Genomic DNA, 26,323 nt, shown 5'->3' with positions numbered 1-26,323 from the left:
TATTGACGCATCTGAGAGCAAAAATGCAAGAGAGCAATATTGTTAAGAATAAAATTTGCAACAACTTTTGATCTACAAATTTTTTTGTAATATGCTTCGATTCCCGAATGTTACCATTAGCTAATAGTAAAACAAGAAAATTTAGTAAATTTTCATATTTTTATATTTTTCTCGATATTGACGCATCTGAGAGCAAAAATGCAAGAGAGCAATATTGTTAAGAATAAAATTTGCTACAACTTTTGATCTAAAAGTTTTTTTGTAACATGCTTCGATTCCCGAATGTTACCATTAGCTAATAGTAAAACAAGAAAATGTAGTAAATTTTCATATTTTCGTATTTTTCTCGCTATTGACGCATTTAAGAGCAAAAATGAAAGAGACCAATGTTGTTAAGAATAAAATTTGCTACAACTTTTGCTCCAAAAGTTTTTTTGTAATATGCTTCGATTCCCGAATGTTACCATTAGCTAATAGTAAAACAAGAAAATGTAGTAAATTTTCATATTTTCGTATTTTTCTCGCTATTGACGCATTTAAGAGCAAAAATGAAACAGAGCAATATTGTTAAGAATAAAATTTGCTACAACTTTTGATCTAAAAGTTTTTTTGTAACATGCTTCGATTCCCGAATGTTACCATTAGCTAATAGTAAAACAAGAAAATGTAGTAAATTTTCATATTTTTGTATTTTTCTCGATATTGACGCATCTGAGAGCAAAAATGCAAGAGAGCAATATTGTTAAGAATAAAATTTGCTACAACTTTTGATCTAAAAGTTTTTTTGTAACATGCTTCGATTCCCGAATGTTACCATTAGCTAATAGTAAAACAAGAAAATGTAGTAAATTTTCATATTTTCGTATTTTTCTCGCTATTGACGCATTTAAGAGCAAAAATGAAAGAGACCAATGTTGTTAAGAATAAAATTTGCTACAACTTTTGCTCCAAAAGTTTTTTTGTAATATGCTTCGATTCCCGAATGTTACCATTAGCTAATAGTAAAAAAGGAAATTTAGTCAGGAGAAATTTAATCAGACTTCCCTTGACAATTTCGTTTCATAGAAATGGTTTTGGACGTTTCAATCTTTAATAAAAATGGGTATTCGATCAAAAAAGAATCAAGCAGAAGAAAGGATAAAATTGAAAAGTAAGATTGTCGCATCGTCATAGGAACAGTACCCATCAATAATGAAGAAAAAAACCGAAACAATTTTATTAAAAGCGAAACAACCAGAACAGAACAACAAAAAACCCTTTGGAGGAAAAAAAATAAATTCAAATACCTTTGTTAAGCGTTGCATGAAGTTTTTTTATTTCGGTGTTTTAAAGATTTAAAACGAATTATTAAATGCTAATTGAATTATTTTATCAATTTTTCATACGGTTTAAGTTTTTGGTTCCTTTTCGGTTTGTTGAGAAAAAGTTTTTATCCAGTAGTAAGCTTTAAAAGCGGCGGCTTTAGGGTAGATATACAAAACCGGCAGTGGTTTTAGGTAACACGTAGAGCAGAACTAATTTAATATCCAAGTCATCTGCCGGGATTTCTTTTTGCCGGGCGGAATTCCGTCCAAAATCGGACCACCTGCGCGCAGCCGGGCCGCGTGTTTACCTTAAAAAGAACCGATCGAAAATCGAGATTCGTCTTACTTCTGTGCTTCACTATTCAATTTTCTTTTTCTTCCCTCCATCACGCTTTTCCTATCGTTACACACTAAAAATTAAAAAAGCTAATTAATTCTTATATTCTTCGAGAGGTTGTTTCGGATGCAAATGAAGATGCGAGATTCTTCGTAGAACGAAAAAGAAGGTGACGGTGTGCGGTGGTGGTGTGCTGGAGGCACAAAATTGAAACGTAGAGGAACGCGAAGCTTTTGTTCGTAAGTTAGTTCCGAGGTCGGAACTCTCTCTCCCTGGTTCGGTGTGCAAAGGAACCGCTTTGCCCTTAGGCGATGGTAATAGCACACGAGCATTAGCTCGTTCCGCGGTCGAGACAAGAATCTGCTCCGAAGTCGTTCGACTTTGAACCGACTTCATAGTACTACGCCTTCAACAATTTTTTTTTATCTCAACATACTCGACGTTCTTTTATGTCATTGATAGGAAAAGAAGAAACAATAAAAAGCTCATTATTTAATCAACTTAAATTCAAACTCTGTGCGTTTTGTTATGACTAAAGTGATTATTAGCAAATTGGAAATGTAGAGGATTGTACCTACCTCAAAGATGAATTGAGATATCCCGATGAAATAAGGGGTCTTTTAACGAAAATTCAACCAAGATTCATTCTGGCATAATCACTTCGATTCCATAAACCTCGTTGTTATGATTTTTTAAATCCAACTCTGTCGCTTTTGTTGTTACCAAGGTAATCAAAAATCATACAAGGTGTCTCAGCGAGACCGGTCATCAAACGTTGTTGCAAATTTTATTCTTAACAATATTGCTCTCTTGCATTTTTGCTCTCAGATGCGTCAATATCGAGAAAAATACAAAAATATGAAAATTTACTAAATTTCCTTGTTTTACTATTATCTAATGGTAACATTCGGGAATCGAAGCATATTACAAAAAAACTTTTGGAGCAAAAGTTGTAGCAAATTTTATTCTTAACAACATTGGTCTCTTTCATTTTTGCTCTTAAATGCGTCAATAGCTAGAAAAATACGAAAATATGAAAATTTACTACATTTTCTTGTTTTACTATTAGCTAATGGTAACATTCGGTAATCGAAGCATGTTACAAAAAAACTTTTAGATCAAAAGTTGTAGCAAATTTTATTCTTAACAATATTGCTCTCTTGCATTTTTGCTCTCAGATGCGTCAATATCGAGAAAAATACAAAAATATGAAAATTTACTAAATTTCCTTGTTTTACTATTAGCTAATGGTAACATTCGGGAATCGAAGCATGTTACAAAAAAACTTTTAGATCAAAAGTTGTAGCAAATTTTATTCTTAACAATATTGCTCTCTTGCATTTTTGCTCTCAGATGCGTCAATATCGAGAAAAATACAAAAATATGAAAATTTACTAAATTTCCTTGTTTTACTATTAGCTAATGGTAACATTTGGGAATCAAAGCATATTACAAAAAAACTTTTGGAGCAAAAGTTGTAGCAAATTTTATTCTTAACAATATTGCTCTCTTGCATTTTTGCTCTCAGATGCGTCAATATCGAGAAAAATACAAAAATATGAAAATTTACTACATTTTCTTGTTTTACTATTAGCTAATGGTAACATTCGGTAATCAAAGCATGTTACAAAAAAACTTTTGGAGCAAAAGTTGTAGCAAATTTTATTCTTAACAATATTGCTCTCTTGCATTTTTGCTCTCAGATGCGTCAATATCGAGAAAAATACGAAAATATGACAATTTACTAAATTTCCTTGTTTTACTATTAGCTAATGGTAACATTCGGTAATCGAAGCATATTACAAAAAAACTTTTGGAGCAAAAGTTGTAGCAAATTTTATTCTTAACAACATTGGTCTCTTTCATTTTTGCTCTTAAATGCGTCAATAGCGAGAAAAATACGAAAATATGACAATTTACTACATTTTCTTGTTTTACTATTAGCTAATGGTAACATTCGGGAATCGAAGCATGTTACAAAAAAACTTTTGGAGCAAAAGTTGTAGCAAATTTTATTCTTAACAACATTGGTCTCTTGCATTTTTACTCTCAGATGCGTCAATAGCGAGAAAAATACGAAAATATGAAAATTTACTACATTTTCTTGTTTTACTATTAGCTAATGGTAACATTCGGGAATCGAAGCATATTACAAAAAAACTTTTGGAGCAAAAGTTGTAGCAAATTTTATTCTTAACAACATTGGTTTCTTTCATTTTTGCTCTTAAATGCGTCAATAGCTAGAAAAATACGAAAATATGAAAATTTACTACATTTTCTTGTTTTACTATTAGCTAATGGTAACATTCGGGAATCGAAGCATGTTACAAAAAAACTTTTGGAGCAAAAGTTGTAGCAAATTTTATTCTTAACAACATTGGTCTCTTGCATTTTTACTCTCAGATGCGTCAATAGCGAGAAAAATACGAAAATATGAAAATTTACTACATTTTCTTGTTTTACTATTAGCTAATGGTAACATTCGGGAATCGAAGCATATTACAAAAAAACTTTTGGAGCAAAAGTTGTAGCAAATTTTATTCTTAACAACATTGGTTTCTTTCATTTTTGCTCTTAAATGCGTCAATAGCTAGAAAAATACGAAAATATGAAAATTTACTACATTTTCTTGTTTTACTATTAGCTAATGGTAACATTCGGGAATCGAAGCATGTTACAAAAAAACTTTTGGAGCAAAAGTTGTAGCAAATTTTATTCTTAACAACATTGGTTTCTTTCATTTTTGCTCTTAAATGCGTCAATAGCTAGAAAAATACGAAAATATGAAAATTTACTACATTTTCTTGTTTTACTATTAGCTAATGGTAACATTCGGGAATCGAAGCATGTTACAAAAAAACTTTTGGAGCAAAAGTTGTAGCAAATTTTATTCTTAACAACATTGGTTTCTTTCATTTTTGCTCTTAAATGCGTCAATAGCTAGAAAAATACGAAAATATGAAAATTTACTACATTTTCTTGTTTTACTATTAGCTAATGGTAACATTCGGGAATCGAAGCATGTTACAAAAAAACTTTTGGAGCAAAAGTTGTAGCAAATTTTATTCTTAACAACATTGGTTTCTTTCATTTTTGCTCTTAAATGCGTCAATAGCTAGAAAAATACGAAAATATGAAAATTTACTACATTTTCTTGTTTTACTATTAGCTAATGGTAACATTCGGGAATCGAAGCATGTTACAAAAAAACTTTTGGAGCAAAAGTTGTAGCAAATTTTATTCTTAACAACATTGGTTTCTTTCATTTTTGCTCTTAAATGCGTCAATAGCTAGAAAAATACGAAAATATGAAAATTTACTACATTTTCTTGTTTTACTATTAGCTAATGGTAACATTCGGGAATCGAAGCATGTTACAAAAAAACTTTTGGAGCAAAAGTTGTAGCAAATTTTATTCTTAACAACATTGGTTTCTTTCATTTTTGCTCTTAAATGCGTCAATAGCTAGAAAAATACGAAAATATGAAAATTTACTACATTTTCTTGTTTTACTATTAGCTAATGGTAACATTCGGGAATCGAAGCATGTTACAAAAAAACTTTTAGATCAAAAGTTGTAGCAAATTTTATTCTTAACAACATTGGTCTCTTTAATTTTTGCTCTTAAATGCGTCAATAGCGAGAAAAATACGAAAATATGAAAATTTACTACATTTTCTTGTTTAAAATATAAAATTGTTTGATTTAACAAAAAAAAAAAAACAAATGAAAATCGCTTGTAATAAAATAATCGTATCTCGTTTGTTTTTGAAGGTAAACATAGGGTGTTTGGTGTCAAAATTAAAGTAAATTTGTAAATGAAATAATTTGAAAATAAATAATTAGGTGATTTTAAATGTGTGTGTGTCGGTCGTCGGTTGTGCGGTTGGGTCACATCTCATATCAATTAAGAACCCAGCCAGTAGTACCAACTTGTGCGGTCTACGTCGACATTCATTCAAGCTATAAACGACACCTTTACAGTCCTCATAGTTGGTTCCGAACCATTCGACTTCCAAAACGGAACGAAATAACTTTGCAATTTTAGTTTAAAACAGTTAAAACGCGATTGTTGAGGATGCAACGATTTTATTTTTGAGCGGTAACTTTTGAACTTATTGTTGGGTTGTTCGCAATCGTTCGTTATCAAATAACTCAGGAGAAGGTTGGACTTTGCGGCTGTGGAGCAGCTCCCGACAATGGGCATAATGCGCGGTTCGTTTACATTTTGACCGAAGATATATTGACCGTTCAGTCGGCGACTCAACACACTCAACAACAACGCGGTCGCCTTACAAACAAGATAATGTTGTTTATTGCGTCATTTATTGTGTTGTGCCACCGACGCCCACTCCGAAAAATTTTTTAAATTTTTTTCAAAAATCTCAAATTAAATAAAAATAAAAAAATAATAATGTTGCTTCGGTTGCACTCCTCGCTTCTGGCAAAGAGGACGTTGTAGACATTCTTTCCATTGCCGACAAGGTGTGGGAATCAATGAATTTCAAATCATGAAGTTCAAAAACATCGCACCTCAAAAACACCACCACACGACGAATTACTAACAACAATCCAAAATCTGACGTTAACGTGTCAAGCACTAGTGACTACCATTACTAGGGCACGGAACTTTTGTAACAAAATGATACGATTTCCCCCCTCCACTCGTTCTGATTAAAAGAACAGTATCATACTGTTCAGTGGGAAATTAAAATTTCAAGTTAGAAAAAAATTGTTTTAACAAAAATTGTTCCTGAAACAATTCTAAACAAACTTTGTCAACAATTTTTTTTGATAAAAACAATAATTATTGAGATAATTAATTTTGATAGCATACTATTCAGAGGGAAATTAAAATTTCAAGATAGCAAAAAATTGTATTAACAAACACTGTTCCTGAAGTAATTCTAAACAAATTTTGTTAACAACATTTTTTGATTAAATCAACAATAAGGATATAACCTCAAAAATATTAATTTTTTTACCATACTATTCAGTGGGAAATTAAAATTTCAAGTTAGAAAAAAATTGTTTTAACAAACACTGTTCCTGGTGCAATTCTTAACAAATATTGTTAACTAATTTTTTTGATTTAATCAATAATAAAGGAGATAACCTAAAAATATTAATTTTTCCACTTTTATACATAATTACACTTAAATGCTTAATTAATAGAGATGTAAATTTTTTTTATTAAGGTAATTGATTCAAAATCGAAATTGAAACAAGTTTTATTTAAAACATTTTTTGATAAAAACAATAATTATTGAGATAATTAATTTTGATAGCATACTATTCAGAGGGAAATTAAAATTTCAAGATAGCAAAAAATTGTATTAACAAACACTGTTCCTGAAGTAATTCTTAACAAATTTTGTTAACAAAATTTTTTGATTAAATCAACAATAAGGATATAACCTCAAAAATATTAATTTTTGTACCATACTATTCAGTGGGAAATTAAAATTTCAAGTTAGAAAAAAATTATTTTAACAAACACTGTTCCTGGTGCAATTCTTAACAAATATTGTTAACAAATTTTTTTGATTTAATCAATAATTAAGGAGATAACCTCAAAATATTAATTTTTCCACTTTTATACATAATTATACTTAAATGCTTAATTAATAGAGATGTAAATTTTTTTTATTAAGATAATTGATTCAAAATCGAAATTGAAACAAGTTTTATTTAAAACATTTTTTGATAAAAACAATAATTATTGAGATAATTAATTTTGATAGCATACTATTCAGAGGGAAATTAAAATTTCAAGATAGCAAAAAATTGTATTAACAAACACTGTTCCTGAAGTAATTCTAAATAAATTTTGTTAACAACATTTTTTGATTAAATCAACAATAAGGATATAACTTCAAAAATATTAATTTTTGTACCATACTATTCAGTGGGAAATTAAAATTTCAAGTTAGCAAAAAATTTTATTAACAAACACTGTTCCTGGTGCAATTCTTAACAAATATTGTTAACAAATTTTTTTGATTTAATCAATAATTAAGGAGATAACCTCAAAATAATAATTTTTCCACTTTTACACATAATTACACTTAAATGCTTAATTAATAGAGATGTAAAATTTTGTTATTAAGATAATTGATTCAAAATCGAAATTGAAACAAGTTTTATTTAAAACATTTATTGATAAAAACAATAATTATTGAGATAATTAATTTTGATAGCATACTATTCAGAGGGAAATTAAAATTTCAAGATAGCAAAAAATTGTATTAACAAACACTGTTCCTGAAGTAATTCTAAACAAATTTTGTTAACAAAATTTTTTGATTAAATCAACAATAAGGATATAACCTCAAAAATATTAATTTTTTTACCATACTATTCAGTGGGAAATTAAAATTTCAAGTTAGCAAAAAATTTTATTAACAAACACTGTTCCTGGTGCAATTCTTAACAAATATTGTTAACAAATTTTTTTGATTTAATCAATAATTAAGGAGATAACCTCAAAATATTAATTTTTCCACTTTTATACATAATTACACTTAAATGCTTAATTAATAGAGATGTAAATTTTTTTTATTAAGATAATTGATTCAAAATCGAAATTGAAACAAGTTTTATTTAAAACATTTTTTGATAAAAACAATAATTGTTGAGATAATTAATTTTGATAGCATACTATTCAGAGGGAAATTAAAATTTCAAGATAGCAAAAAATTGTATTAACAAACACTGTTCTTGAAGTAATTCTAAACAAATTTTGTTAACAACATTTTTTGATTAAATCAACAATAAGGATATAACCTCAAAAATATTAATTTTTTTACCATACTATTCAGAGGGAAATTAAAATTTCAAGTTAGCAAAAAATTTTATTAACAAACACTGTTCCTGAAGTAATTCTAAACAAATGTTGTTAATAAAAATTTTTGATTTGATCAATAATTAAGAACATAACATCAAAAAAAATTTTATATATATATTTTTATTGAAAAAATCGTTTTAGAATTTAATTTAGTTATTACTTATTAAAATATTAATTTATCTTGTGGACACATATATATATATCCACAGATATATTGCTGTGTCATATCGAAGAAGGAATCCTCGAGGTAGGTCTTTGGTATTCTTCGAGGAAGCTTCCCCCGCTATGATAGTCTCAATGGGCTCGATAATGATTGATAGAGATTGATACGAGAAAAACTGTTTAACGATACCTATAGTTCATTAAGAGAAGAGATGCACAATTCACGAAATATCACGATATTCGATGATTAATGGTTTTTATTTATATTTTTATTCCCATCTAGATTATGATAAAAGAAATTGAAAAAAATGTTTATTTATTAACATCGACATATTTTACAACTCGTGAGTAAGGTGGGCGTAACCTAAATTAAGCCCCACCCATTTAACTTACAACAAACTTCGTTGCCTTGGTGTTTAAGTTAAAAAAAAATTGTCGCCACGCCTTCCCCACTTCGATTCTTGTACCACGTCCGACGGTTGGTTCGCCAAGTTAGTTTTAATACCAAAATGGGCTGGACCAAAAAGAGCCGATCGCGTCGTAGCTCAAAACCTCTTTCCCCCTTGCTTTTACACAATGCACCCAACATGCAATAACACATTGGGGATCGCGAACCAATCATTGCGAGCCGTAATTTTATAATAGGGACGGTAATATAGTTTTCTTTTGTCGGTGGGACGTTCAATTTTTTTTCAGACGCCGAAACGGCTCAAACAAACTCATTGTGTCCCGCGTTTTGTTATAATTTCGTGAACACGATTCGGATTTGGTTAGTGAGTACTAAAAGAAAATTGTGGTGGTGGTGTGATGATTTTTATTTGGTGGAAAAGAAAAATTAAGTGGATTTGATTTTGTAGTTTAAAAAAAATGGATGTGAGACCTTTATTTGCCGGTTATCCCTTTCAAGGTTAGTTAATTTATTAAAAAAAAAATTTTAATGTTGTTATTCGATGATAGAAAGAGACTTGTTGTGTCGATGAAAAAGAAACGGAAGAAATAGAAAAAAAGGAAGACGGAGAAGTAGAAGAAGTCTTCTTTCTCGAGTCGGTTGTCGGCTCCGGAGGAAATTAAATTTGTTTTCATTTAATGGAGACCGCGGAACCCGCAACGCTGCGGAAAGCTGCGCGACAAAAATATCACGTTATAATAATAAAATACAGCGCCAAGGCGTTCTAGTGTCGGAAATCTAACGGAGTTTCGATTAATTCTTTTTACGACCGCGCTATTTATACCGGTGTAGCCGTAATTGGCACGTTCCGACGACTCCTGGATTGATTCGAGATGGGAAAAATTACTAGAAACACATTTCAAAGAAGAAAATTATTTCTTCATTTAATAAACAACAAGAAAAAAAGTGTTATACGATTTCTTTTTGAATTAAAGTTTAATTAACTCCGAAAACAATAACATTTTCGCAAAGATCGGAAAATTCTAACCTGATTTGATGTATCACACTCTATATTTACTATAGAACTCACTGTTGAAGGTAGATGGCACGATTAATTAGTGTTTTGTTTTCGGCCATCTTGATTTTATTAAAATATATATATCTCTGGTGCTATAACACCTAGATATATCGAGTTTGGACTCATTTTACATGATTTTTGATTTTCTATCGGAATATTTACAAATCATTTGTTTTTGGTCATCTTGGATTTTATACAAAAACATCAATTATTTTAAAATCTAGAGTTTCAGTTCTCAATTCCAAGCCGTTCTGATAAATGATACTTCTCCATTTAATAAACAACAAGAGAAGAAGTGTTATATGATTTCTTTTTGAATTAAAGTTTAATTAACTCCGAAAACAATAAGATTTTCGCAAAGATCGGAAAATTCTAACCTGATTTGATGTATCACACTCTATATTTACTATAAAACTCACTATTAAAGGTAGATGGCACGATTAATTAGTGTTTTGTTTTCGGCCATCTTGATTTTATTAAAATATAGATATCTCTGGTGTTATAACACCTAGATATATCGAGTTTGGACTCATTTTACATGATTTTTGATTTTCTATCGGAATATTTACAAATCATTTGTTTTTGGACATCTTGGATTTTAAACAAAAACATCAATTATTTTAAAATCTAGAGTTTCAGTTCTCAATTCCAACCGTTCTGATAAATGATACTTCTTCATTTAATAAACAACAAGAGAAGAAGTGTTATATGATTTCTTTTTGAATTAAAGTTTAATTAACTCCGAAAACAATAAGATTTTCGCAAAGATCGGAAAATTCTAACCTGATTTGATGTATCACACTCTATATTTACTATAAAACTCACTATTAAAGGTAGATGGCACGATTAATTAGTGTTTTGTTTTCGGCCATCTTGATTTTATTAAAATATAGATATCTCTGGTGCTATAACACCTAGATATATCGAGTTTGGACTCATTTTACATGATTTTTGATTTTCTATCGGAATATTTACAAATCATTTGTTTTTAGTCATCTTGGATTTTATACAAAAACATCAATTATTTTAAAATCTAGAGTTTTAGTTCTCAATTCCAAGCCGTTCTGATAAATGATACTTCTTCATTTAATAAACAACAAGAAAAAAAGGGTTATATGATTTCTTTTTGAATTAAAGTTTAATTAACTCCGAAAACAATAAGATTTTCGCAAAGATCGGAAAATTCTAACCTAATTTGATGTATCACACTCTATATTTACTATAAAACTCATTATTAAAGGTAGATGGCACGATTAATTAGTGTTTTGTTTTCGGCCATCTTGATTTTATTAAAATATAGATATCTCTGGTGCTATAACACCTAGATATATCGAGTTTGGACTCATTTTACATGATTTTAGATTTTCTATCGGAATATTTACAAATCATTTGTTTTTGGTCATCTTGGATTTTAAACAAAAACATCAATTATTTTAAAATCTAGAGTTTCAGTTCTCAATTCCAAGCCGTTCTGATAAATGATACTTCTTCATTTAATAAACAACAAGAGAAGAAGATATGATTTCTTTTTGAATTAAAGTTTAATTAACTCCGAAAACAATAAGATTTTCGCAAAGATCGGAAAATTCTAACCTGATTTCATGTATCACACTCTATATTTACTATAAAACTCACTATTAAAGGTAGATGGCACGATTAATTAGTGTTTTGTTTTCGGCCATCTTGATTTTATTAAAATATAGATATCTCTGGTGCTATAACACCTAGATATATCGAGTTTGGACTCATTTTACATGATTTTTGATTTTCTATCGGAATATTTACAAATCATTTGTTTTTGGTCATCTTGGATTTTATACAAAAACATCAATTATTTTAAAATCTAGAGTTTCAGTTCTCAATTCCAAGCCGTTCTGATAAATGATACTTCTTCATTTAATAAACGACAAGAGAAGAAGATATGATTTCTTTTTGAATTAAAGTTTAATTAACTCCAAAAACAATAAGATTTTCGCAAAGATCGGAAAATTCTAACCTGATTTGATGTATCACACTCTATATTTACTATAGAACTCACTATTAAAGGTAGATGGCACGATTAATTAGTGTTTTGTTTTCGGCCATCTTGATTTTATTAAAATATAGATATCTCTGGTGCTATAACACCTAGATATATCGAGTTTGGACTCATTTTACATGATTTTTGATTTTCTATCGGAATATTTACAAATCATTTGTTTTTGGTCATCTTGAATTTTATACAAAAACATCAATTATTTTAAAATCTAGAGTTTCAGTTCTCAATTCCAAGCCGTTCTGATAAATGATACTTCTTCATTTAATAAACAACAAGAGAAGAAGATATGATTTCTTTTTGAATTAAAGTTTAATTAACTCCGAAAACAATAAGATTTTCGCAAAGATCGGAAAATTCTAACCTAATTTGATGTATCACACTCTATATTTACTATAAAACTCACTATTAAAGGTAGATGGCACGATTAATTAGTGTTTTGTTTTCGGCCATCTTGATTTTATTAAAATATAGATATCTCTGGTGCTATAACACCTAGATATATCGAGTTTGGACTCATTTTACATGATTTTTGATTTTCTATCGGAATATTTACAAATCATTTGTTTTTGGTCATCTTGGATTTTAAACAAAAACCTCAATTATTTTAAAATTTTTCCGTGTCGTTTTAAATAACTTCATTTTTACCAATCAATTAATATTTTCTTTGTCAAAACTATAAAATTACATAATTTTTATTTTAGAAAAGTTCTTGAAGTGTCAGTTTAAAAAAGATGATTCGAGATGAGATGATGAGCCATTACGTCTTGAGTTACACTCGTGAAATAACATAATTTATAAAAGAGGACGGGTCGATCTATCACTCAGACCGTGAGTTGTGAAGCCCTCAGGCAACAAAACACAAATCCGTACAACAGAAATTATAGTAGTTTCGATTCGTCGCGGCCTACTCGATTACTCGCTGAGGCCCACCCCTGCATTAGTGATTAAATTGTCGTTAACCTGTTCGCGCCGGTCTAAAGATCATTACGCAATCCGCCCAACATCCAGATCAAATTACACAGAACTTAAAAAATATTTTTTTATTATCTTGCCTTATTCCTGTCTTTTCTTTATTCTTTTCCTTAGTCTTTCTCTTTTGTTAAATTTGTGATTAGCCTCAGTCTTTTTTGAAGTAGTTTCTCGAAAACAAATAAATTTCCATAAATCCAAAAAAATGTTTGATATACAATCCCATAGATCTTGCAATTAGTTCGACATAATTAGGGCACGGAACTTTTGTAACAAAACGACACGATTTCCCCCCTCCACTCGTTCTCAGCAGAAAATTTCATACAAAAGTTGTTCTAAATTAAATTCTAAAACGATTTTTTCAATAAAAATATATATATAAAATTTTTTTTGATGTTATGTTCTTAATTATTGATCAAATCAAAAATTTTTATTAACAACATTTGTTTAGAATTACTTCAGGAACAGTGTTTGTTAATAAAATTTTTTGCTAACTTGAAATTTTAATTTCCCACTGAATAGTATGGTACAAAAATTAATATTTTTGAGGTTATATCATTATTGTTGATTTAATCAAAAAATGTTGTTAACAAAATTTGTTTAGAATTACTTCAGGAACAGTGTTTGTTAATACAATTTTTTGCTATCTTGAAATTTTAATTTCCCTCTGAATAGTATGCTATCAAAATTAATTATCTCAATAATTATTGTTTTTATCAAAAAATGTTTTAAATAAAACTTGTTTCAATTTCGATTTTGAATCAATTATCTTAATAAAAAAATTTTACATCTCTATTAATTAAGCATCTAAGTGTAATTATGTATAAAAATGGAAAAATTAATATTTTGAGGTTATCTAATTAATTATTGATTAAATCAAAAAAATTTGTTAACAATATTTGTTTAGAATTACTTCAGGAACAGTGTTTGTTAATAAAATTTTTTGCTAACTTGAAATTTTAATTTCCCACTGAACAGTATGGTACAAAAATTAATATTTTTGAGGTTATATCCTTATTGTTGATTTAATCAAAAAATTTTGTTAACAAAATTTGTTTAGAATTACTTCAGGAACAGTGTTTGTTAATACAATTTTTTGCTAATTTTAAATTTTAATTTCCCTCTGAATAGTATGCTATCAAAATTAATTATCTCAACAATTATTGTTTTTATTAAAAAATGTTTTAAATAAAATTTGTTTCAATTTCGATTTTGAATCAATTATCTTAATAACAAAATTTTACATCTCTATTAATTAAGCATCTAGGTATAATTATGTATAAAAACGGAAAAATTAATATTTTGAGGTTATCTCCTTAATTATTGATTAAATCAAAAAAATTTGTTAACAACATTTGTTTAGAATTACTTCAGGAACAGTGTTTGTTAATAAAATTTTTTGCTAACTTGAAATTTTAATTTCCCACTGAATAGTATGGTACAAAAATTAATATTTTTGAGGTTATATCCTTATTGTTGATTTAATCAAAAAATTTTGTTAACAAAATTTGTTTAGAATTACTTCAGGAACAGTGTTTGTTAATACAATTTTTTGCTAATTTTAAATTTTAATTTCCCTCTGAATAGTATGCTATCAAAATTAATTATCTCAACAATTATTGTTTTTATCAAAAAATGTTTTAAATAAAATTTGTTTCAATTTCGATTTTGAATCAATTATCTTAATAAAAAAATTTTACATCTCTATTAATTAAGCACTTAAGTGTAATTATGTATAAAAGTGGAAAAATTATTATTTTGAGGTTATCTCCTTAATTATTGATTAAATCAAAAAAATTTGTTAACATTTGTTTAGAATTACTTCAGGAACAGTGTTTGTTAATAAAATTTTTTGCTAACTTGAAATTTTAATTTCCCACTGAATAGTATGGTACAAAAATTAATATTTTTGAGGTTATATCCTTATTGTTGATTTAATCAAAAAATGTTGTTAACAAAATTTGTTTAGAATTACTTCAAGAACAGTGTTTGTTAATACAATTTTTTGCTATCTTGAAATTTTAATTTCCCTCTGAATAGTATGCTATCAAAATTAATTATCTCAATAATTATTGTTTTTATCAAAAAATGTTTTAAATAAAACTTGTTCCAATTTCGATTTTGAATCAATTATCTTAATAACAAAATTTTACATCTCTATTAATTAACCGTCTAAGTGTAATTATGTATAAAAGTGGAAAAATTATTATTTTGAGGTTATCTCCTTAATTATAGATTAAATCAAAAAAATGTTGTTAACAAAATTTGTTTAGAATTACTTCAGGAACAGTGTTTGTTAATACAATTTTTTGCTATCTTGAAATTTTAATTTCCCTCTGAATAGTATGCTATCAAAATTAATTATCTCAATAATTATTGTTTTTATCAAAAAATGTTTTAAATAAAACTTGTTCCAATTTCGATTTTGAATCAATTATCTTAATAACAAAATTTTACATCTCTATTAATTAACCGTCTAAGTGTAATTATGTATAAAAGTGGAAAAATTATTATTTTGAGGTTATCTCCTTAATTATTGATTAAATCAAAAAAAATTGTTGACAAAGTTTGTTTAGAATTGTTTCAGGAACAATTTTTGTTAAAACAATTTTTTGCTAACTTGAAATTTTAATTTCCCACTGAATAGTATGGTACAAAAATTAATATTTTTGAGGTTATATCCTTATTGTTGATTTAATCAAAAAATGTTGTTAACAAAATTTGTTTAGAATTATTTCAGGAACAGTGTTTGTTAATACAATTTTTTGCTATCTTGAAATTTTAATTTCCCTCTGAATAGTATGCTATCAAAATTAATTATCTCAATAATTATTGTTTTTATCAAAAAATGTTTTAAATAAAATTTGTTTCAATTTCGATTTTGAATCAATTATCTTAATAAAAAAATTTTACATCTCTATTAATTAAGCATTTAAGTATAATTATGTATAAAAGTGGAAAAATTATTATTTTGAGGTTATCTCCTTAATTATTGATTAAATCAAAAAAATTTGTTAACAACATTTGTTTAGAATTACTTCAGGAACAGTGTTTGTTAATAAAATTTTTTGCTAACTTGAAATTTTAATTTCCCACTGAATAGTATGGTACAAAAATTAATATTTTTGAGGTTATATCCTTATTGTTGATTTAATCAAAAAATGTTGTTAACAAAATTTGTTTAGAATTACTTCAGGAACAGTGTTTGTTAATACAATTTTTTGCTATCTTGAAATTTTAATTTCCCTCTGAATAGTATGCTATCAAAATTAATTATCTCAATAATTATTGTTTTTATCAAAAAATGTTTTAAATAAAATTTGTTTCAATTTCGATTTTGAATCAATTATCTTAATAAAAAAATTTTACATCTCTATTAATTAAGCATTTAAGTGTAATTATGTATAAAAATAGAAAAATTAATATTTTGAGGTTATCTCCTTAATTATTGATTAAATCAAAAAAATTTGTTAACAATATTTGTTAAGAATTGCACCAGGAACAGTGTTTGTTAAAACAATTTTTTTCTAACTTGAAATTTTAATTTCCCACTGAACAGTATGGTACAAAAATTAATATTTTTGAGGTTATATCCTTATTGTTGATTTAATCAAAAAATGTTGTTAACAAAATTTGTTTAGAATTACTTCAGGAACAGTGTTTGTTAATACAATTTTTTGCTATCTTGAAATTTTAATTTCCCTCTGAATAGTATGCTATCAAAATTAATTATCTCAATAATTATTGTTTTTATCAAAAAATGTTTTAAATAAAATTTGTTTCAATTTCGATTTTGAATCAATTATCTTAATAAAAAAATTTTACATCTCTATTAATTAAGCATTTAAGTGTAATTATGTATAAAAATAGAAAAATTAATATTTTGAGGTTATCTCCTTAATTATTGATTAAATCAAAAAAATTTGTTAACAATATTTGTTAAGAATTGCACCAGGAACAGTGTTTGTTAAAACAATTTTTTTCTAACTTGAAATTTTAATTTCCCACTGAACAGTATGGTACAAAAATTAATATTTTTGAGGTTATATCCTTATTGTTGATTTAATCAAAAAATTTTGTTAACAAAATTTGTTTAGAATTACTTCAGGAACAGTGTTTGTTAATACAATTTTTTGCTATCTTGAAATTTTAATTTCCCTCTGAATAGTATGCTATCAAAATTAATTATCTCAATAATTATTGTTTTTATCAAAAAATGTTTTAAATAAAACTTGTTTCAATTTCGATTTTGAATCAATTATCTTAATAAAAAAATTTTACATCTCTATTAATTAAGCATTTAAGTGTAATTATGTATAAAAATAGAAAAATTAATATTTTGAGGTTATCTCCTTAATTATTGATTAAATCAAAAAAATTTGTTAACAATATTTGTTAAGAATTGCACCAGGAACAGTGTTTGTTAAAACAATTTTTTTCTAACTTGAAATTTTAATTTCCCACTGAACAGTATGGTACAAAAATTAATATTTTTGAGGTTATATCCTTATTGTTGATTTAATCAAAAAATTTTGTTAACAAAATTTGTTTAGAATTACTTCAGGAACAGTGTTTGTTAATACAATTTTTTGCTATCTTGAAATTTTAATTTCCCTCTGAATAGTATGCTATCAAAATTAATTATCTCAATAATTATTGTTTTTATCAAAAAATGTTTTAAATAAAATTTGTTTCAATTTCGATTTTGAATCAATTATCTTAATAAAAAAATTTTACATCTCTATTAATTAAGCATTTAAGTGTAATTATGTATAAAAATAGAAAAATTAATATTTTGAGGTTATCTCCTTAATTATTGATTAAATCAAAAAAATTTGTTAACAATATTTGTTAAGAATTGCACCAGGAACAGTGTTTGTTAAAACAATTTTTTTCTAACTTGAAATTTTAATTTCCCACTGAACAGTATGGTACAAAAATTAATATTTTTGAGGTTATATCCTTATTGTTGATTTAATCAAAAAATTTTGTTAACAAAATTTGTTTAGAATTACTTCAGGAACAGTGTTTGTTAATACAATTTTTTGCTATCTTGAAATTTTAATTTCCCTCTGAATAGTATGCTATCAAAATTAATTATCTCAATAATTATTGTTTTTATCAAAAAATGTTTTAAATAAAACTTGTTTCAATTTCGATTTTGAATCAATTATCTTAATAAAAAAATTTTACATCTCTATTAATTAAGCATTTAAGTGTAATTATATATAAAAGTGGAAAAATTATTATTTTGAGGTTATCTCCTTAATTATTGATTAAATCAAAAAAATTTTTTAATAATATTTGTTAAGAATTGCACCAAGAACAGTGTTTGTTAAAACAATTTTTTTCTAACTTGAAATTTTAATTTCCCTCTGAATAGTATGCTATCAAAATTAATTATCTCAATAATTATTGTTTTTATCAAAAAATGTTTTAAATAAAATTTGTTTCAATTTCGATTTTGAATCAATTATCTTAATAAAAAATTTTTACATCTCTATTAATTAAGCATTTAAGTATAATTATGTATAAAAGTGGAAAAATTATTATTTTGAGGTTATCTCCTTAATTATTGATTAAATCAAAAAAAATTGTTGACAAAGTTTGTTTAGAATTGTTTCAGGAACAATTTTTGTTAAAACAATTTTTTGCTAACTTGAAATTTTAATTTCCCACTGAATAGTATGGTACAAAAATTAATATTTTTGAGGTTATATCCTTATTGTTGATTTAATCAAAAAATTTTGTTAACAAAATTTGTTTAGAATTACTTCAGGAACAGTGTTTGTTAATACAATTTTTTGCTATCTTGAAATTTTAATTTCCCTCTGAATAGTATGCTATCAAAATTAATTATCTTAATAATTATTGTTTTTATCAAAAAATGTTTTAAATAAAATTTGTTCCAATTTCGATTTTGAATCGATTATCTTAATAAAAAAATTTTACATCTCTATTAATTAAGCATTTAAGTGTAATTATGTATAAAAGTGGAAAAATTATTATTTTGAGGTTATCTCCTTAATTATTGATTAAATCAAAAAAAATTGTTGACAAAGTTTGTTTAGAATTGTTTCAGGAACAATTTTTGTTAAAACAATTTTTTTCTAACTTGAAATTTGGAGGGGGGAAATCGTTTTGTTACAAAAGTTCCGTGCCCTAGACATAATACTCTTCGACGACGCTTTCTATTAATTAAATTTTAATTGCTGTTGCACTGACATTTAGGTATTAAATTGCACCTTTGCAGTCTACAAAATAACGTGTGTAGCAATGAAGACCACAAGAAATTAATTTCGTTGTTTTTGAATCGGCTTGATTTTTAATTTCAACACAAAATCGAAAATCGCTAATAAAATATATTAAAATAAATATGTTATTGTTTTGTTTTAGGTCAGGGTCGTGTAAATCAATTAGGCGGCGTTTTTATAAATGGAAGACCACTACCGAACCACATCCGATTAAAAATCGTCGAAATGGCAGCCGCCGGAATCCGTCCTTGCGTAATTTCGCGCCAACTTAGAGTATCGCATGGATGCGTCTCCAAGATATTGAATAGGTATCAAGAAACCGGAAGTATTAGGCCGGGGGTGATCGGTGGATCAAAACCTAGGGTAACCACGCCGGAAGTTGAAGCGAGAATTGAGCAATTAAAAAAGGATCAACCAGGGATATTCTCTTGGGAAATTAGAGAAAAATTAATCAAGGTATATACAAAAATGTTATTAAATTAATTTTAAGTGATATAATTTTGAAAAGGATACGGGAAGAAATGATTACGGGTAGGTTTAGGAGCAATGCCACAAACCGGTAATGGCTTATTGTATGTGTCCCATTCTGAGCGGCAATTACAAGTGGAGGAACTAATTAACGCGCCCGTCTACAAACAATCGACATCCGTTACCCACCGTTGGGTCCTTTAAAGTTGTCCGGAACTGATCCAGCGAGCCGCAAGACTAAACCGATCATTGATCAGAGTCAATTCGACGCAGCGTGCGACTGTTATAATCAGGGCACGGAACTTTTGTAACAAAACGATACGATTTCCCCCCTCCACTCGTTCTGATTAAAAGAACAGTATCATACTGTTCAGTGGGAAATTAAAATTTTGAGTTAGAAAAAAATTGTGTTAACAAAAATTGTTCCTGGAACAATTCCAAACAAACTTTGTCAATAAATTTTTTTGATTTAATCAATAATTAAGGAGATAACCTCAAAATAATAATTTTTCCGTTTTTATACATAATTATACTTAAATGCTTAATTAATAGAGATGTAAAAAAATTTTATTAAGATAATTGATTCAAAATCGAAATTGAAACAAATTTTATTTAAAACATTTTTTGATAAAAACAATAATTGTTGAGATAATTAATTTTGATAGCATACTATTCAGAGGGAAATTAAAATTTAAAGTTAGCAAAAAATTGTATTACCAAACACTATTCCTGAAGTAATTCTAAACAAATTTTGTTAACAAAATTTTTTGATTAAATCAACAATAAGGATATAACCTCAAAAATATTAATTTTTGTACCATACTGTTCAGTGGGAAATTAAAATTTTAAGTTAGAAAAAAATTGTGTTGACAAAAATTGTTCCTGAAACAATTCCAAACAAACTTTGTCAACAATTTTTTTTGATTTAATCAATAATTAAGGAGATAACCTCAAAATAATAATTTTTCCGTTTTTATACATAATTATACTTAGATGCTTAATTAATAGAGATGTAATAAAATTTTATTAAGATAATTGATTCAAAATCGAAATTGAAACAAATTTTATTTAAAACATTTTTTGATAAAAACAATAATTGTTGAGATAATTAATTTTGATAGCATACTATTCAGAGGGAAATTAAAATTTAAAGTTAGCAAAAAATTGTATTAACAAACACTGTTCCTGAAGTAATTCTAAACAAATTTTGTTAACAACATTTTTTGATTAAATCAACAATAAGGATATAACCTCAAAAATATTAATTTTTGTACCATACTGTTCAGTGGGAAATTAAAATTTCAAGTTCGAAAAAAATTGTGTTAACAAAAATTGTTCCTGAAACAATTCCAAACAAACTTTGTCAACAATTTTTTTTGATTTAATCAATAATTAAGGAGATAACCTCAAAATAATAATTTTTCCGTTTTTATACATAATTATACTTAGATGCTTAATTAATAGAGATGTAACAAATTTTTATTAAGATAATTGATTCAAAATCGAAATTGAAACAAATTTTATTTAAAACATTTTTTGATAAAAACAATAATTGTTGAGATAATTAATTTTGATAGCATACTATTCAGAGGGAAATTAAAATTTAAAGTTAGCAAAAAATTGTATTAACAAACACTGTTCCTGAAGTAATTCTAAACAAATTTTGTTAACAAAATTTTTTGATTAAATCAACAATAAGGATATAACCTCAAAAATATTAATTTTTGTACCATACTGTTCAGTGGGAAATTAAAATTTTAAGTTAGAAAAAAATTGTGTTAACAAAAATTGTTCCCGAAACAATTCCAAACAAACTTTGTCAACAATTTTTTTTGATTTAATCAATAATTAAGGAGATAACCTCAAAATAATAATTTTTCCGTTTTTATACATAATTATACTTAGATGCTTAATTAATAGAGATGTAACAAAATTTTATTAAGATAATTGATTCAAAATCGAAATTGAAACAAATTTTATTTAAAACATTTTTTGATAAAAACAATAATTGTTGAGATAATTAATTTTGATAGCATACTATTCAGAGGGAAATTAAAATTTCAAGGTAGCAAAAAATTGTATTAACAAACACTGTTCCTGAAGTAATTCTAAACAAATTTTGTTAACAACATTTTTTGATTAAATCAACAATAAGGATATAACCTCAAAAATATTAATTTTTGTACCATACTGTTCAGTGGGAAATTAAAATTTCAAGTTAAAAAAAAATTGTGTTAACAAAAATTGTTCCTGAAACAATTCCAAACAAACTTTGTCAACAATTTTTTTTGATTTAATCAATAATTAAGGAGATAACCTCAAAATAATAATTTTCCGTTTTTATACATAATTATACTTAGATGCTTAATTAATAGAGATGTAAAAAAATTTTATTAAGATAATTGATTCAAAATCGAAATTGAAACAAATTTTATTTAAAACATTTTTTGATAGAAACAATAATTATTGAGATAATTAATTTTGATAGCATACTATTCAGAGGGAAATTAAAATTTAAAGTTAGCAAAAAATTGTATTAACAAACACTGTTCCTGAAGTAATTCTAAACAAATTTTGTTAACAAAATTTTTTGATTAAATCAACAATAAGGATATAACCTCAAAAATATCAATTTTTGTACCATACTGTTCAGTGGGAAATTAAAATTTTAAGTTAGAAAAAAATTGTGTTGACAAAAATTGTTCCTGAAACAATTCCAAACAAACTTTGTCAACAATTTTTTTTGATTTAATCAATAATTAAGGAGATAACCTCAAAATAATAATTTTTCCGTTTTTATACATAATTATACTTAGACGCTTAATTAATAGAGATGTAAAAAAATTTTATTAAGATAATTGATTCAAAATCGAAATTGAAACAAATTTTATTTAAAACATTTTTTAATAAAAACAATAATTGTTGAGATAATTAATTTTGATAGCATACTATTCAGAGGGAAATTAAAATTTCAAGCTAGCAAAAAATTGTATTAACAAACACTGTTCCTGAAGTAATTCTAAACAAATTTTGTTAACAACATTTTTTGATTAAATCAACAATAAGGATATAACCTCAAAAATATTAATTTTTGTACCATACTGTTCAGTGGGAAATAAAAATTTCAAGTTAGCAAAAAATTGTATTAACAAACACTGTTCCTGAAGTAATTCTTAACAAATATTGTTAACAAATTTTTTTGATTTAATCAATAATTAAGGAGATAACCTCAAAATAATAATTTTTCCGTTTTTATACATAATTATACTTAGATGCTTAATTAATAGAGATGTAACAAATTTTTATTAAGATAATTGATTCAAAATCGAAATTGAAACAAATTTTATTTAAAACATTTTTTAATAAAAACAATAATTGTTGAGATAATTAATTTTGATAGTATACTATTCAGAGGGAAATTAAAATTTCAAGTTAGCAAAAAATTGTATTAACAAACACTGTTCCTGAAGTAATTCTTAACAAATATTGTTAACAAATTTTTTTGATTTAATCAATAATTAAGGAGATAACCTCAAAATAATAATTTTTCCGTTTTTATACATAATTATACTTAGATGCTTAATTAATAGAGATGTAACAAATTTTTATTAAGATAATTGATTCAAAATCGAAATTGAAACAAATTTTATTTAAAACATTTTTTAATAAAAACAATAATTGTTGAGATAATTAATTTTGATAGTATACTATTCAGAGGGAAATTAAAATTTCAAGTTAGCAAAAAATTGTATTAACAAACACTGTTCCTGAAGTAATTCTAAACAAATTTTGTTAACAAAATTTTTTGATTAAATCAACAATAAGGATATAACCTCAAAAATATTAATTTTTGTACCATACTGTTCAGTGGGAAATTAAAATTTTAAGTTAGAAAAAAATTGTGTTAACAAAAATTGTTCCTGAAACAATTCCAAACAAACTTTGTCAACAATTTTTTTTGATTTAATCAATAATTAAGGAGATAACCTCAAAATAATAATTTTTCCGTTTTTATACATAATTATACTTAGATGCTTAATTAATAGAGATGTAACAAAATTTTATTAAGATAATTGATTCAAAATCGAAATTGAAACAAATTTTATTTAAAACATTTTTTAATAAAAACAATAATTGTTGAGATAATTAATTTTGATAGCATACTATTCAGAGGGAAATTAAAATTTAAAGTTAGCAAAAAATTGTATTAACAAACACTGTTCCTGAAGTAATTCTAAACAAATTTTGTTAACAAAATTTTTTGATTTGATCAATAATTAAGAACATAATCTCAAAAAATTTTTATATATATATTACAAAAGTTCCGTGCCCTAGTCATAATATATAACTACAACTTAGGTGTCTTAATAAAACTTTTAATTATTACTTCGAGTTAAATTAAATTAAAAAAAAAAAGAAAATCAGCAACAAACAGTACCACGATTCGCGTTGGTGCGATTAATGGTTTCTTTATCAATTTATTTATTAGTTTTCTTCTTTTTAATTCCCTTAGGTATCTAGATCGAGAATGATCGGTTTTCGATCCGGATAATAAATCTAATAAAACGCGGCGGCGCGGCGCCTGTGCGATATCGCTTTTGCGCAGCCTCCGCCGCCGCCGCCGTGATCATTTTTATGCAAATGCCGCTTCCTCGTTCCTCGGTTAGCACCCTGTGTCGGCACCGCGTCAAAGGAGGCCGCGCCGAGCGGGCAGCGCCCTCAGGCGCGTGCGGTTCCACAATAAGCCGCCTTCAAATTTAACCCGCGCGCGAAATACGTCGTCACCACCGCCGCGCCGCAAAGAAGAGAAATTAAGAAACTCACGCTATTCTTGTTCACGCCCCAAAACCGTTATTTTACATTATAAGTTCAATAATTTTTTTAAGGCTGAATCTTTAAAATGGTTAATGCAGCACATCGTTTGAGTAATTATTGCAATAAACATTGAGTAGAAAAATTGCGAACTTAAACAGGACGCTTCATGTAATATCAATGTCTGTATAAAAAAAAGTATCAAAAAAGTGCTTTTTATTACAGATAATGTTTAATTTTAAAGAAACTTTGATCCGCTATATCTCGCCAATGAGGCATTTGCATCTTAATTTTTCATGAATTATCTACTCTAGAAGTCTGTCAGCGGTTTTTTGAATCACCCTGTATATACAGGGTGTCTCACGTAACTGGTTCGTTAGAACTTTTTAAGGTTCCACTATTCGTAGTGGTTTGAAATTTTGGTAGCATGGGTTGTTCATTCTAAACTTTCGATCTAAAATATTTTCAAGATGGCCACCCCTTCCGGTTTACCGGAAGTAGATCACAACTTCGTTATTTTAAATGGAATGCTATAGTTTTTATTACACCTTTCAATTATACGTAAAAAAATATGTTGACTTTGATAAAAGTTGTTGGTACCTAGCGTTTTTTGTTTTCGAGTTATTTTGATTTTGAACGGCGATAAAGAAATGCGGTATATCTCCGTGGCAGGCACTCTATATTTAATCTGTAAGGTACGTTGGTCCAGAATAAGCATGGATCTTGTTGAGACAACAAGAAGAATTGGCACGAACTAAAATTGAGGAAATAACCCGCTTAGTTTTTCAATTACATCCCTATCACGAAAAAAACTCAAAAATCGATTTTTGGTGCCTCAAATCGATCGTAACTCCTAAACTAAAAGCGATGGGGCAAAACTTTCTTAATAAATTTTGCTCGTTATAAACCCTAAAAGATATGTCTCTTAATCGATTTTATTCCAACTCTCTTAGTTTTTCAATTACATCCCTATCACGAAAACACTTAAACATTGATTTTTGGTGATTCAAAATCGATCATAACTCCTAAACTAAAAGTGATGGGGTAAAACTTTCTTAATAAATTTTGCTCGTTATAAACCCTAAAAGATATGTCTCTTAATCGATTTTATTCCAACTCCCTTAGTTTTTCAATTACATCCCTATCACGAAAAAAACTTAAAAATAGATTTTTGGTGATTCAAAATCGTCATAACTCCTAAATAAAAAGTGATGGGGTAAAACTTTATTAATAAATTTTGCTCGTTATAAATCCTAAAAGATATGTTTCTTAATCGATTTTATTCCAACTCTCTTAATTTTTCAATTACATCCCTATCACGAAAAAAACTTAAAAATTGATTTTTGGTGATTCAAAATCGTCATAACTCCTAAATAAAAAGTGATGGGGTAAAACTTTATTAATAAATTTTGCTCGTTATAAACCCTAAAAGATATGTTTCTTAATCGATTTTATTCCAACTCTCTTAATTTTTCAATTACATCCCTATCACGAAAAAAAACTTAAAAATTGATTTTTGGTGATTCAAAATCGTCATAACTCCTAAATAAAAAGTGATGGGGTAAAACTTTATTAATAAATTTTGCTCGTTATAAATCCTAAAAGATATGTTCCTTAATCGATTTTATTCCAACTCTCTTAATTTTTCAATTACATCCCTATCACG

General features: G+C 26.7%; 1 protein-coding gene across 2 annotated transcripts in view; it reads left to right on the top strand.

Moving 5' to 3' along the window:
* Positions 1–26,323, top strand: part of LOC111420091 (protein gooseberry-neuro-like) — a 135,017-nt gene that overhangs the window by 85,305 nt on the left and 23,389 nt on the right. The window contains exons 1-2 of one of the 2 annotated variants that reach the window (XM_071196024.1): positions 9,278–9,557; positions 19,520–19,833. In XM_071196024.1, coding sequence (XP_071052125.1) covers positions 9,518–9,557; positions 19,520–19,833 — 354 coding nt within the window. In that variant the 5' untranslated portion in view covers positions 9,278–9,517. Of the gene's footprint in view, positions 1–9,277; positions 9,558–19,519; positions 19,834–26,323 lie in introns of those variants that run through there. The other variant, XM_071196025.1, reaches the window with a different exon arrangement.

Source organism: Onthophagus taurus, chromosome 5 (genome assembly GCF_036711975.1).
Source record: "Onthophagus taurus isolate NC chromosome 5, IU_Otau_3.0, whole genome shotgun sequence".
Lineage (NCBI taxonomy): Eukaryota > Metazoa > Arthropoda > Insecta > Coleoptera > Scarabaeidae > Onthophagus > Onthophagus taurus.
Note: the sequence above shows the minus strand (reverse complement) of the source record. Positions and strands in the feature narration are given on the sequence as shown.